General features: G+C 33.0%; 1 protein-coding gene across 2 annotated transcripts; it reads right to left on the bottom strand.

Moving 5' to 3' along the window:
* Positions 1 to 1,258: 1,258 nt before the first annotated feature.
* LOC145775883 (solute carrier family 2, facilitated glucose transporter member 5-like) lies at positions 1,259 to 11,900 on the bottom strand. Of its 2 annotated transcripts, none has more exons than XM_082587279.1 (10): positions 11,794 to 11,900; positions 11,026 to 11,154; positions 10,399 to 10,642; positions 9,402 to 9,523; positions 8,758 to 8,928; positions 8,402 to 8,496; positions 6,091 to 6,262; positions 5,311 to 5,474; positions 4,835 to 4,979; positions 1,259 to 3,334 (listed from the first exon to the last, which is right to left on the bottom strand). In XM_082587279.1, exons 1-10 carry the CDS (start codon positions 11,803 to 11,805, stop codon positions 3,107 to 3,109), a joined length of 1,482 nt encoding a protein of 493 aa, XP_082443405.1. In that variant the 5' UTR covers positions 11,806 to 11,900; the 3' UTR covers positions 1,259 to 3,106. The 2 variants fall into 2 exon arrangements, with proteins under 2 accessions (XP_082443405.1, XP_082443412.1); XM_082587286.1 differs by having other exon boundaries at positions 6,091 to 6,181.

Raw genomic sequence — 11,900 nt, 5'->3', positions numbered from 1 at the left:
ACTAACCTTAAACATACATAGTTTATATACTGTAATAGTAGGCTATGTACTATTTTTTAAATAAATTTTTCTTACTTCATCTCGCTTCTATGATTTACAATATTTTCTTTCCATATACAGTTTCATTGGATTCCTAATTGAAGACGTTGCTAAGTACCTTTCCACACTGCTGATGAAATAAATGCATTAAGTTGCATTATCATCAGCACTTGTTATCATCATCCTCAGCAGCTGTTATTATCATCATCATCAGCACTTGTTATCATCAGCACTTGTTATCATCATCCTCAGCAGCTGTTATTATCATTATCATCAGCACTTGTTATCATCATCACTTGTTATCATCATCATCAGCACTTGTAATTTCTGAACATGCTGTTCCGTACAATAACTCGTAACAATTGAATTTGCAATTTAAATTATATCTTTGCTTTTATGTAATATTTTGTATAATATTTGTTAATATAGGCTAACAACTTTCTGAAGCTTATGTAGACAACACTCCCATTGTATTGCGATGGTTGTAAACTTCACGCTTTTCTAATGTTTTTATTTATCCCATTACGAAATAATAATTATTATATTTCTGGTTACTTCCACATTCGTTGCAACTATTGCAGGTGAAGATTAAATTAAACTAATTCTATGCGTTTTATTAAATGCTTAACAAACATCCGCTTTTATAACTTAGAAAAAACATGTTTTCGGTACAAATGTAACTTGAAAATCACCTTCAGTGTTGTTTTCTTTTCGATTTACATAAATAAAGTAGTCACAAACAATTTCTATTTACTTTACTTGACTTGCATTTAAAAGCGTCATTAGAAGCCATAAACACACAAAGTCGAGTAGTCTAGCCAGATTAAAATATTCGCTTTTATTGGTAACACTCACAAACATGAGCCGCAAGCATATAATTGCCAATTGTGGACAGGTCGGTGTACCAAACTAAGATTCTGGAAGCATAAAAAAGTGGCAATCAACAGACAATGTTGTTTTTGCTGCTAACCTTACTTACTCTACGTATTTGTTTTAATAATATTTGAAGTGCGAAGCGGTCATTTTTGAACGTTTTTCATTTTCAAGTGAATGGTATTTTGTCCGTTTTAAAATTTAGACTTTTACCTTTTACGACTGTTAGTCATTTCAATTTAATTTTAGTTTAATAGGGCAATTTTTTTAGTAACATTTAAAGTTTATGCAATATTTAAGTCAATATCTAAAAATAGCAAGCTGTCATTTTTAACGGCTGCTCTACTTTGTACGCCACATGTGTCAAACTCCCGACTCAGAGATCAAATCTGGCTCGCGATGCAAACGTTTTGGCTGCAAAATGGTATTGAATTTTTTGTAAATCTGACACGCCGATATGCTGCACCATGAACAACTTTAAGTTATAATCAAAACTTACATACACTATCTTTAAAGACACAATAATGAGTTTAACATGATTAAGATAAAACTTTGTGATATCACCATATCCAGCTCAACACAGTACTGTATTTATTAATAAATCACAATCAATCAAACATTATGTCGTGTCAATCCGATTACATTAAGCCTATGTGATATGTAGACAACTGCTTAAACTTGTTTCATGCGACGATAACAATAACACATTAGACCAAATAAACACAAAGCTAAACCACAAGATGACAGGCACTTCTTTAATAGGAATTTAAATGCTTTGTGGTTAAAAATTTAAACTTTGATGTTTGCAAAAAATATTCTGGAAGTGACTGCTAATTTATCCTGCAGACTATCGAACGCCGCCTTTGCCAGTTAGTTGAACTCTTACTGTTGCTAAAAGAAAATAACTAAACTAGCAAGTGCCAAGGGTATTCATCACTCAGCGTGCTAAAGGTCTTTTTAATTTTAGTGTCACACTTGCCATCAGAAGTTATATTGCACCTAAGATATTTAAATTTGTCAACTTGTTTCACTGAAACATCATTGAGTGTAAGGTCACATTTTTAATAAGTATTTTTTTTCATACAGTCATGCATTCTGTTTTTTTTTTAAAGTTTAACTCAAAACCTATTGCTTTAATTGTATTGACATCAGAATTTAATAAGTCCTGTACCTCGTTTGCAGATTCTGCTATCAACACTACTATCATTAGCGTATCTCAAGTTTGCTATGTTTTGTTCCCCAACCTTTACTTCATTCATATATTCGATGTGTCTCACAATTATCTCATTGTAAACTTTGAAAAAGTCGGGAGATAGGACACATCCTTGTCTGACGCCCTGTCGCATAGGTTTGGATGAGGTACGATCGCTATTTATACATAATATTAGAGTCACTTATTTCCAGTAGAGGTTTCGTATAATTCAGAAGTCTTTTCCGTCGATATCAAAAGTATGCAAAACACAGATAAAGATCCTTGTTCTTTTCTACACATCTCTCTGTTTTTATTTTTAATGTGGTGATTTTATTTCTGGTTCTTTTGTCTCCAACAAATCCAAACTGTGTTGTTAATATTTTTGGCTTTAATTTTGTTTTCAATCTCCAGCAACGGATACTTATTTTGTGAATGAGGATTCTGTGGCTCCAGTTTTCTTTGGTAAGACTATGAATATGAAACGTACCATATCACCAGGACTGTTTCCAATGTCATAGATATCATTTAAGATCTCAGTGGTTAAGTCTACACGCCACTCATCTAAACCTTTAATAATTTCGATTAAGATATCGTCTGGTCCAACTTCCCTCCCATGTTTTGTTTATAGTGATTTTGACTTCCATCATAATAGCCGAACCTTCAATGGGTTTAGATATGCCTGTTTTTTTCGCGTTTGTCAAAAAACAGCTCTTTAATGTATTTACACCAACGCTGTAAAATGTCTTTTTTTGCTCCAACAAAATTGGTCCATCATTTGCCTTGATAGCCCTTCTTGTGCATATCTTTACTATCTTTGCTTTTGACATTTTCGAATTCTTCACATTGAGTATTTATCCAGGCTTCTTTAGCTTCAAGACACATTTTTTAATCTTCTTGTAAATGTACAGTAATGGGAGTAAAATCTTTTATATCTTTTATTTTTCAAATTTTTGGTCAAATTTATGCACTACATTTTTACATATTTTTAAACTCAATTTATTTTTATTTTTCAATTCGAGTAAAACTCATCAGTCGAATTGTTTTGGGCGAGGAAACGCCAGGTTTTTTAAATGCAGTGAGGTTAATTGCATTGAACTTTCGAGATGTAAGTTTTGCTTGTACTTGTTTAACACTTTTTCCTTTGGTCTCTGGTAGAAAGGCAAGGAAATAAATGAAAAAAATGCCAGTGCATGCAAACCATGGAGTAAATGAATATGGCCCCAGCAGAAACTGAAATGTAAAAAAATGTACTGTAATTTTACACAAAATTTTCAACATTTTTCAGCCAAGAAACATTTACTGTATTTACATATTAAATTGATTTATTATAATTATTTCTTTTCATAAAACATCAAAAAATGAGGCTTGGGTTAGTCTAAAAACTATTAAAATGACATTTTTAAAATTTTGAGTCCTTTCTAAGATTGGGAGTCCAGTTCCATGTTTAAACATCTTCTTATTGTAAAAATGAATTCCGTAAAAAGGTAATTGAATTACTTCATACCAACTCGTAACTTATCGTTCAATGAGTGATTGGTTATAACTTTGCCGGATTTCAAACTTCATCGTTTTAACAACTTTTGTTTTTAGCAAGTAATTTTCAGGATCAACCTCTTAACCCTATCTTATAGTACGAGCTGTTTTCGTACACGGAAAGTACGTCGTGGGCTATCTTAGTGTCGTGCTGATTAATCGCTAATAACGGGAGCTAGGCAAATCACAGAGCCAATATATTTTACAAGGTAATAGCCATGTGTATTGTGCGTATAGAAATTAATTTTTTCCCCAACAAATTTATTGAAGTAAAGTGTTTGAAATGAAAAACCGTCGGAAAGTCGATTTTTATTATAATTTCCCGAAAATAGCTTCAAAATTGAAATTTTTGAATTATAACATAGAATAATGCTAAACAAAACAAAACATTACTTTTGCTCTTAAATATAAGACATTTTTGGGCGTTTTTACATTTCAAAGTAATTACACTAACATTAAAATATATAGCCTATAACTAGCATTGCGCGAAAATGTCTAGCCACCTGAGACGAAATGCTTATTGTGAAAGATAGGAAGGTAGAAAAATGACCAATGCAGCGTTAGAAAATTCGCAAAGAATAAAAACTAAAAGTCAAGAAATTTCAAACTTCTAGCATATTTCATTCTGTGAAATATTTCACTACTAGAGTGGGGCGTACTCATAAAACCCCGTGTTGCTACAGATAGGGTTCAATGTTAAACAATGATATAAAAGATAATAGTGATTTCCAAGCTTGATTTTAAGCATCTGGGGATGAGAAAATAAAGTTGACAAGTGGCAAGTTTCTTTCTCTCAAAACAGTCACAATGACAACGGCCACAAACAGCAAAAATGTTGTGCAAAAAAAATTTATGACACTTCTACCAACAGGTAGAGGCTTTCGATACCAATTTTGTGTGAAAAAAAATCTTTACTGAAATATAATAACTAGTGAGTACAGAATAATTTACTTTAGTTTCAAAAACACTTCGGAGTATCATTACTTTGAACTTTTACATGCCATATACCTCAGATATATTGCGCAAGTTCAAATGTCTTGTATTCTTCTTTTTTCTTAGACTTTTTATGTTTGGAATACAAAAACAAAATGCTGATACATTAAAACGTAAAAGCAGGGGAGGGAATTTTTTCGTCAAAATAGATAAAAATTTATTTTTTTGACAGGTTTTGGAAGCATTTTGTTGATCTATACGTACCTCTAAGTATGGAGTGATAACTCCAACAAACCAACCTAGCACCCAAAATAACACAGCAGCCATACTCAGTATCGTGGGTCTGGTGGGCTCAATAGTTATAGCTGCGGCAATGGATGGAACTGCTAGAAAGGTGCCGCCGGTAAAACTGAAAAGTGAAAAATATTGTGATATTTTGTGTAATACGAAAAACTTCAATCAATAAATGATTAAATGTCAGGGATAAATTTCAGATATTTGCTTTCGTTTATCTTCTATGGTTTCTTCTAGTCGACAAACTGCTGGATTTTCATAGCCTGACGCTAAAGCTAACATCAACCTTTTGAAGTACTTATTTCCAGTATTTTACATACCTCAAGATTTTAGTTACAAAGAGGAATGTACAGTATGCAGCTTACAATAATTTACTTTATAATGTTACTTAAGTCTTATTTTTTTTCAACAAAAGCCTCAATGGAATAAAACAAATAGATTCTTACAAAATTAAATGTATGGCAATCCCAGACACAGAGACATATGGCATAACACCAGGCGCTAAATGGGTGGTTGCTTGACTGTTTGTAAACACCAGCAGTGCAATTATTTCAATTGCACTTGAAGTTAAAAGAACTTTTCTGCCACCAAATCGATCAACAAGCTTTAGCTGCAATACAAAACGCAATTAACCAATAAACAAACATCAATTTAAATCACTTAAAACTTAAAACTTATTTAAAACTCATCAACTTAAATTACTCATCATCCCTTTTACAACCAAACAACTAAGAACTCTGATCCAAATCTTGAATGAAAAAAAAGAAAATTAGACAAAAATCGACCATACGAAGGTCGTATTATCGACGACCCAATGCTACACCTCCCCAATTTGTTGTAGAGATGAGCACAAACCGGACCGTATTTTTTGTGGGGGACCCACATGCCCATAGATCCACTACCGGAAAGAAAACCAAATACAGTATATTGGTCTGTTGTATTATTAAGAGAATTGGACTGAAAGATCTGCCTTTTTTAGATGATGAAACCAAAAACTCGCTGCTCTCTACTTGCCTTCCAGTGTAGTCCGGAAACATCGTAAATCTGAGATGGTAAAAAGATATACCCTCGGCCCCAGAAGCTCATATAAGGTTACGAGCATTTACATCACGAAGTAAAACATGCATTATACAGAATGCATCGTGAATCATAATGTTTAACTTTCAACGCACACAATTATCAAAAGGGTATTTGAATAACTTTCAAAAGCTGTAGCTAGCACTTACTCCAAGTATAGATGCAAAGAATCGCGCGGCAAACAAGCCAATAGTGACGTTGGTGATTTGATCATCGGCAACTCCAGCAAGCCTTGACGTTCTATCAGAATAAAATAGGATGGCCATTATTCCAGTGAATTGGATGTGGATGTAAAGGCAGCACACATTGATAAGCTGCATTCTGTAAAAGAATCGTTAAAATGTTATTAATTTTTCTAGTAATAGTTGCAACGTTTCTTAGACGAGTGCGATAGTAAAAGCAAAAACATACAAGTTGTTTAGTACTACATTCATTGAGAAATGTAGTCTCATTATTGGGTAGTGCCGACTATTGTCGATGGTGCGATGCGCTTTCATAGTGACGTTACTGCAGCGCGTTTCAGTGCTCGCCTTGTCGAATCAGAAACCCTTTGCAAAGTATAGAAGGATAGATAAATTGCTCTCAGCTGTGCTAGTGATTTGCGTGACGCGACGGTTGGTCAAGAAATAAATGTGTCGTGTTGCCATTTTCCTGGAAAAACCATTACAGTAAGTTAAAAATTGTTATAAATCTAGTCGTTCTTTATTTGTGTTATCAGAAGAAGTGATCTTTGTACATTTTATTTGGTATGGTATTCGCTTTGAGGATACGCATTGTCAAGGTTCGCAAAACGTCAGTGAATTAATAAAACAACTTGTATGCTCTGCTTTCACATTCATTAGATGAGAGTTGCAACTATTTCTAGAAAAGATAATATGCCTAATTAACACTCAAACTTTCCATTAAACATGATTGTTGTGTTGCATAAACTTATGACGGAAATACAGAAGTAGTTTGACTTCAAACAAAACAAACCTAAACGTAATTTGAAGAAAACCTTGCTGAATTTTGAAGAAAACCTTGCTGAATTTTGAAGAAAACCTTGCTGAATTTTGAAGAAAACCTTGCTGAATTTTGAAGAAAACCTTGCTGAATTTTCGATATGTTTGTAAATACAAATAATGTTGGAAATGACCATATAAAGCTTTTGTTAGTCACATCAGCAATATCAAAACAAGTCTATAGTTTGTTATTGGTTTGTGATGTGAATTTAATGCATTATAAATTGTATGTTTATTTAGCGTGGATTATAGTTCCATGGTCTTATACAGTGTACCTACTGCACTGATGACTAGGGTGGCTCGTTTTTGAACTTTTTTTAAAATTCTCTTGGGTTAGTGGGGAAATGGTGCCAATGAGTGAGAAAACAATCATGACAAAATTTGAGATTCGTAACAAATTGTCTTCAGCCTCCTCATGGGGCCCAAAAATCGAAAAATGGGGTCAAAGACGAAATTTTTTCAAAAATATTTTTTACTTTGGGTTGATACAATATTGTTTAGATATATCTAATTAACCCAAAAAAATAAAAAAAATGAAGTTTTTTTTTTTTCTTTCGCGCAAAATGAAAAAATGAAGTCATTTGAACTGTTCCTTCAGCTTCCTCACAGCTTTTGAAAATTTCCATTTTGCTAAAAATTTTGCATTTTTGTTTGTGGTTACATAACTACAAACTTCGTCAGTGACGTAAATTTAAATAAAAGACGTAACATTTTCCTACCAAATTAACCCAATTTCATTAAAAAAATGACGCAACAGCTCAGGGCAGGTGTATAAAGAAAAATACAATGACGTTTTACAGTTGGCAAAATGTCTAACGCAATTATGTAGCCTATTATATAATGACCCACAAAAATGCGAAATTTTCAGCAAAATAGAAGTTTTCAGAAGCTGTGAAGAAGCTGAAGGAATAGTTCAAATGACTCCATTTTTTTTTCTTAGGTTAATTAGATAATATTTAAACAATATTGCATCAACCCAAAGTAAAAATATTTTTGAAAAAATTGCATTTTCGACCCCATTTTTCGATTTTTGGGCCCCATGAGGAGGCTGAAGACAATTTGTTACGAATCTCAAATTTTGTCATAAGCGTTTTCTCACTCATTGGCACCATTTCCCCACTACCCCGTGAGAATTTTTAAAAAAATTCAAAAACGAGCCACCGTACTGATGAGGCTGTAAGGCCGAAACGGTGTGCCACTGTTTGCATTTGTGTTTACTGATATATTTTTGAAAATATTAATTGTGTTTCATTCGTTAATGAATTGTAATGTTACGTAGTTAGCTTCACTCCAATAAAAAAGACGCGCAAAAAATAATTAATCTAGATTCATAAACTATTTATTGCCGGTCAAAATAGACTTGCTATATTTACCTTTAAATGTACATTTGAACTGTTTTTACCCTCTGGAAAAATATTTAATATGTTTCTACAATTTCAATGTAATACATCTTTCTAACCTATATTGCTTTGTTTTAATAATCTTCAATAACCCAATAGTTCTCTTTCCTTTAATTTCGTTCATAATTGCTTCATACTCTTTGTCCAAATCTGTCTGTAAGGAAAAGAACGATTACTCATGACTAAACAAAATAGTGTAACCAGCTAACCAAGAGGCAAAAATAATGGATTTTAAACTGATCAAGTCAATACACCTAAAATAACAAACCTTCGGTATTCAATTGTAAAATAAGTTTTAACTAATTGCTTTTAAAATCAGTCAGTCAGTCGATCAGGCGGTCAGGCGGTCAGTCAGTCAGTCAGTTAGTTCTATGACATCAGTGGTAATATTTTCTCAACGTTTAGTTTGTCACACCTGTGACGCAATGCGCAACTTCTTCAAAACTTCTATCGTCTTGTCTTTATCACCTTGTCTGGCCATGTAGAACGGAGTATTGGGAAGCTTCCAACTTACCAACAAAAATAAAACATTTGGTAATGCTGCGAAAACCATTGCAGCAGGCCATAGTTCATTTGTTCCTAAAACCTGAAAAAAAGTTCTTATTGCTTCAATTCAAACCTTTCTTGATTGTAGGCCACGCTTTTTTATGCACTGAAGTATAATGATCATAGTACGTAAAAGCAGTAAAAATTTTTTCTACCCAACAAACTTTGAATATTTATAAAACTTTTATTTCCGGTAACTAAATGTTTTATCTGATTTTAATCAGCTATTTAAAGTTTTAATTCGACATGTCAGTATTGCATAAATTTCTCATTTAAAAAAAACAAAAATTACTTAAATTATGCGTAGACTGCAAACAGTTCATAAAAAAGTCACTTCATTTGCTGAAGCACTTTCAAATCTGTTTGTCTGCAATTCAAATGTTCGCATCTTGGCAAGTTAGGAAAATTTTCTTTTGATACAGGTAATTTCTACTACAGCGCGATTTCCAACAAAAAATAAAAACGCTTTGAGAGATGTGCTATATTATTACAATTACAAATGAAAACCTTTACCTTTGCGTGAGTGACAGCAGCCCCAAGAAGAACACCTGAAGCAAAAGCAGAAGACGAAATGCATAACCAAAGGCTCTGTCTCTCCTTTGTGCACATTTCAGCAACAAGTATTGGAATAATAACTGAAAAATAATATAATTATTTATATTTACCGGAATCATTGTTTGAGTATTCAAAATCAACTATAAAAGTACTAAACTACATTTTAATTTAAACTATGAAGTGCAATGTAAAGTTTGCTAATTTTGTTTCATCAACTGCAAAAAAGCAATTTCCTTCAAGCACTTGACAAAAAGTTAGCCACTGACGAATAAAGAGCAAAACATTACCTGGGATTGCCGTTCTCATAACTAAATAGGCTACTAATATTTAGTTTCTACTTCATTGATCTATGTAAGATAGAGTAAGAAGCGCTCTCCATTTGGCAAGAAAACCAACAAAAATTACAAACTTAGGCCTGTGCAGCAATCGTTCAACATCAAGTTTGGCCTACATTGAGCATTATACTTTGCAACAGAAATGGCCACGAGATCTCCCATCATTTTACTCATCACAAATAATGTACCTCAAAGAAACGAAGAAGCATAAACACCGTGTGCTTCTCTGTTTTTGTTTTATTTTTTGCTATTTGTGGCCGTGCTAACTACAGACATATAGCCTAATACTGTACATGATTTTCTATTCAGGCACGTTTTAAACCTTTCCAGGTTTTGCCACCTTTTCCCGTTCATTAAGGTGCTGGTAGGTCTATATCAATTTTTGTAGTTAGTATCTTTTTCGTTCCGGAAGCATTAATGACGAAAAATAAAATGATTGATTGAACATGCTTTACAAATTAAGCTAGCAGCTTTCTTAAGACAGCATCACTGCTGAATCACATTCCCTCATACTAGCAACAAAAATATTCTTCTATAAAAAGAAAATGTGTTTTATATGCGTAAGCCTATTTATTACGGTGCTAGTTGGCTCTCACCAAACCCTGTTCCAACCGCGATACCTGACACGATACGTCCAATGATGATTGGTACGAATGATGACGTCAGTTTTCCAACCAATGTGAAAATAAGAATCCCAATTAAGGAGAGCATGTGACAGACTTGTAGAAGTCGTTTACGGCTCATGAATATCAACAACATTACAACTACAAGTGCACCGACCGCCGCTCCTATTGTTATAGCAGAAGATGACCACGATAATAATGCGATCCACTTCAAATGCGGTAAAGTTTCGTTATAGCGATCCTGCAAAAAAAAAGAATGAAAACACTTGAGCTAAAAGTGAACATCCAAACAATTCACGTGAAAAAGGGATGTTTGGCATTATTGAAGTTGATAGGAGATGTTTTTTGGTTTCTGTGTGAATGTGCAGTTTAGCCACTACAATTTTGCACTTTTTTAAGTTGAAAAGATAGAACAATATAACAGTTTCACAATGATATAGAACCACCATTGTTTGTTGAACATCTACACTGAACTGAAATATTGTTAAAGTATAAAATATAACGTATCTAACTTATATTTTACTCTGGAGGTATACTTTAAATTGGATTCGTCTATTATAGTTGATGCTTGCTTTACATACGGCAACGCGGGTACCTGTTTATTGTGTCTATGACTGCGCTTACCTGATACGTTTTATTGAACGCTTCTTGGAAAACGGGAGCGAGAGGGTTGAGAAAAACCAACTGAATTCCCAGACTTAGCTTACACATGACTATCATGGTCAAAGCAAAGATTCCAAAGTTCGAATTTTTCTGCAAAATCATACATTCAGAGTTGATTATTATCAATTTAATTAAATTTTTTATAAATTGCAATTTACTATAACACGTAATTAATCTGATTTTTCAAACACGTTACTATGTTTTGTAATATGTTTGATAACAAAGTTATAAAAAAAAAGTTTAATATTCATGATGACTGTACTGTAGTTAATTTAGAATCATGTAATCTCATCATATCAAGCTCAAAATAAAAATGCTTTTTCGTTATTCAAAATACCAATTTTGAAAGTATCAAAATTTAGGGGATGGGACAAATTAGTATTTTGCACATATTAAATTTGTTCATTTTGAGAATACTTTCAGCTTAAATCAATTGTAAAACTTTGTCAACTGATGCTGTAACAGAGTGTGAAATGTTTATTTAATTTTTTTTTCGGGGTTATCCCCCTTTCTCCTTTTGCCTTCTTTTCCTCTCCCCTTATGACTAGCTCCTGCTCGTAAATATAGGCCTACTGCAAAGCAATATCAGTACTTGCCTTTCATTCCCCTTTCATTCGTTTTACTACGGCTATTCTAATTTTAATCATGCTTTTGAATGTAAGGAATTGTAAATTCAAATATGCAAATTAAACCTATAATAGCTTTCATTAAGTACTCTGGTTTAATTACCGTTTGTGTCATCTTTTAATCCACTTCGGTCAATCAAACTCCATACAAGACCTTTATTCTGAAAATGCACAATGTGGTTTTACGATTCGTTATTCATTCAACTCTGC

The sequence above is a fragment of the Aplidium turbinatum genome, chromosome 1 (genome assembly GCF_918807975.1).
Source record: "Aplidium turbinatum chromosome 1, kaAplTurb1.1, whole genome shotgun sequence".
In the NCBI taxonomy this organism is placed as follows: domain Eukaryota; kingdom Metazoa; phylum Chordata; class Ascidiacea; order Aplousobranchia; family Polyclinidae; genus Aplidium; species Aplidium turbinatum.
The sequence above is the reverse complement of the archived record's forward strand: the minus strand, read 5'-3'. Positions and strand labels throughout refer to the sequence as shown.

Coding starts and splice junctions, on each gene's coding strand:
- LOC145775883 (XM_082587279.1), bottom strand. Junction 9,524..10,398: donor CATTGGACGTATCGTGTCAG/GTATCGCGGTTG, acceptor ATTATTTTTCAG/TTATTATTCCAATACTTGTT. Junction 4,980..5,310: donor ATTGCCATACATTTAATTTT/GTAAGAATCTAT, acceptor TTCACTTTTCAG/TTTTACCGGCGGCACCTTTC.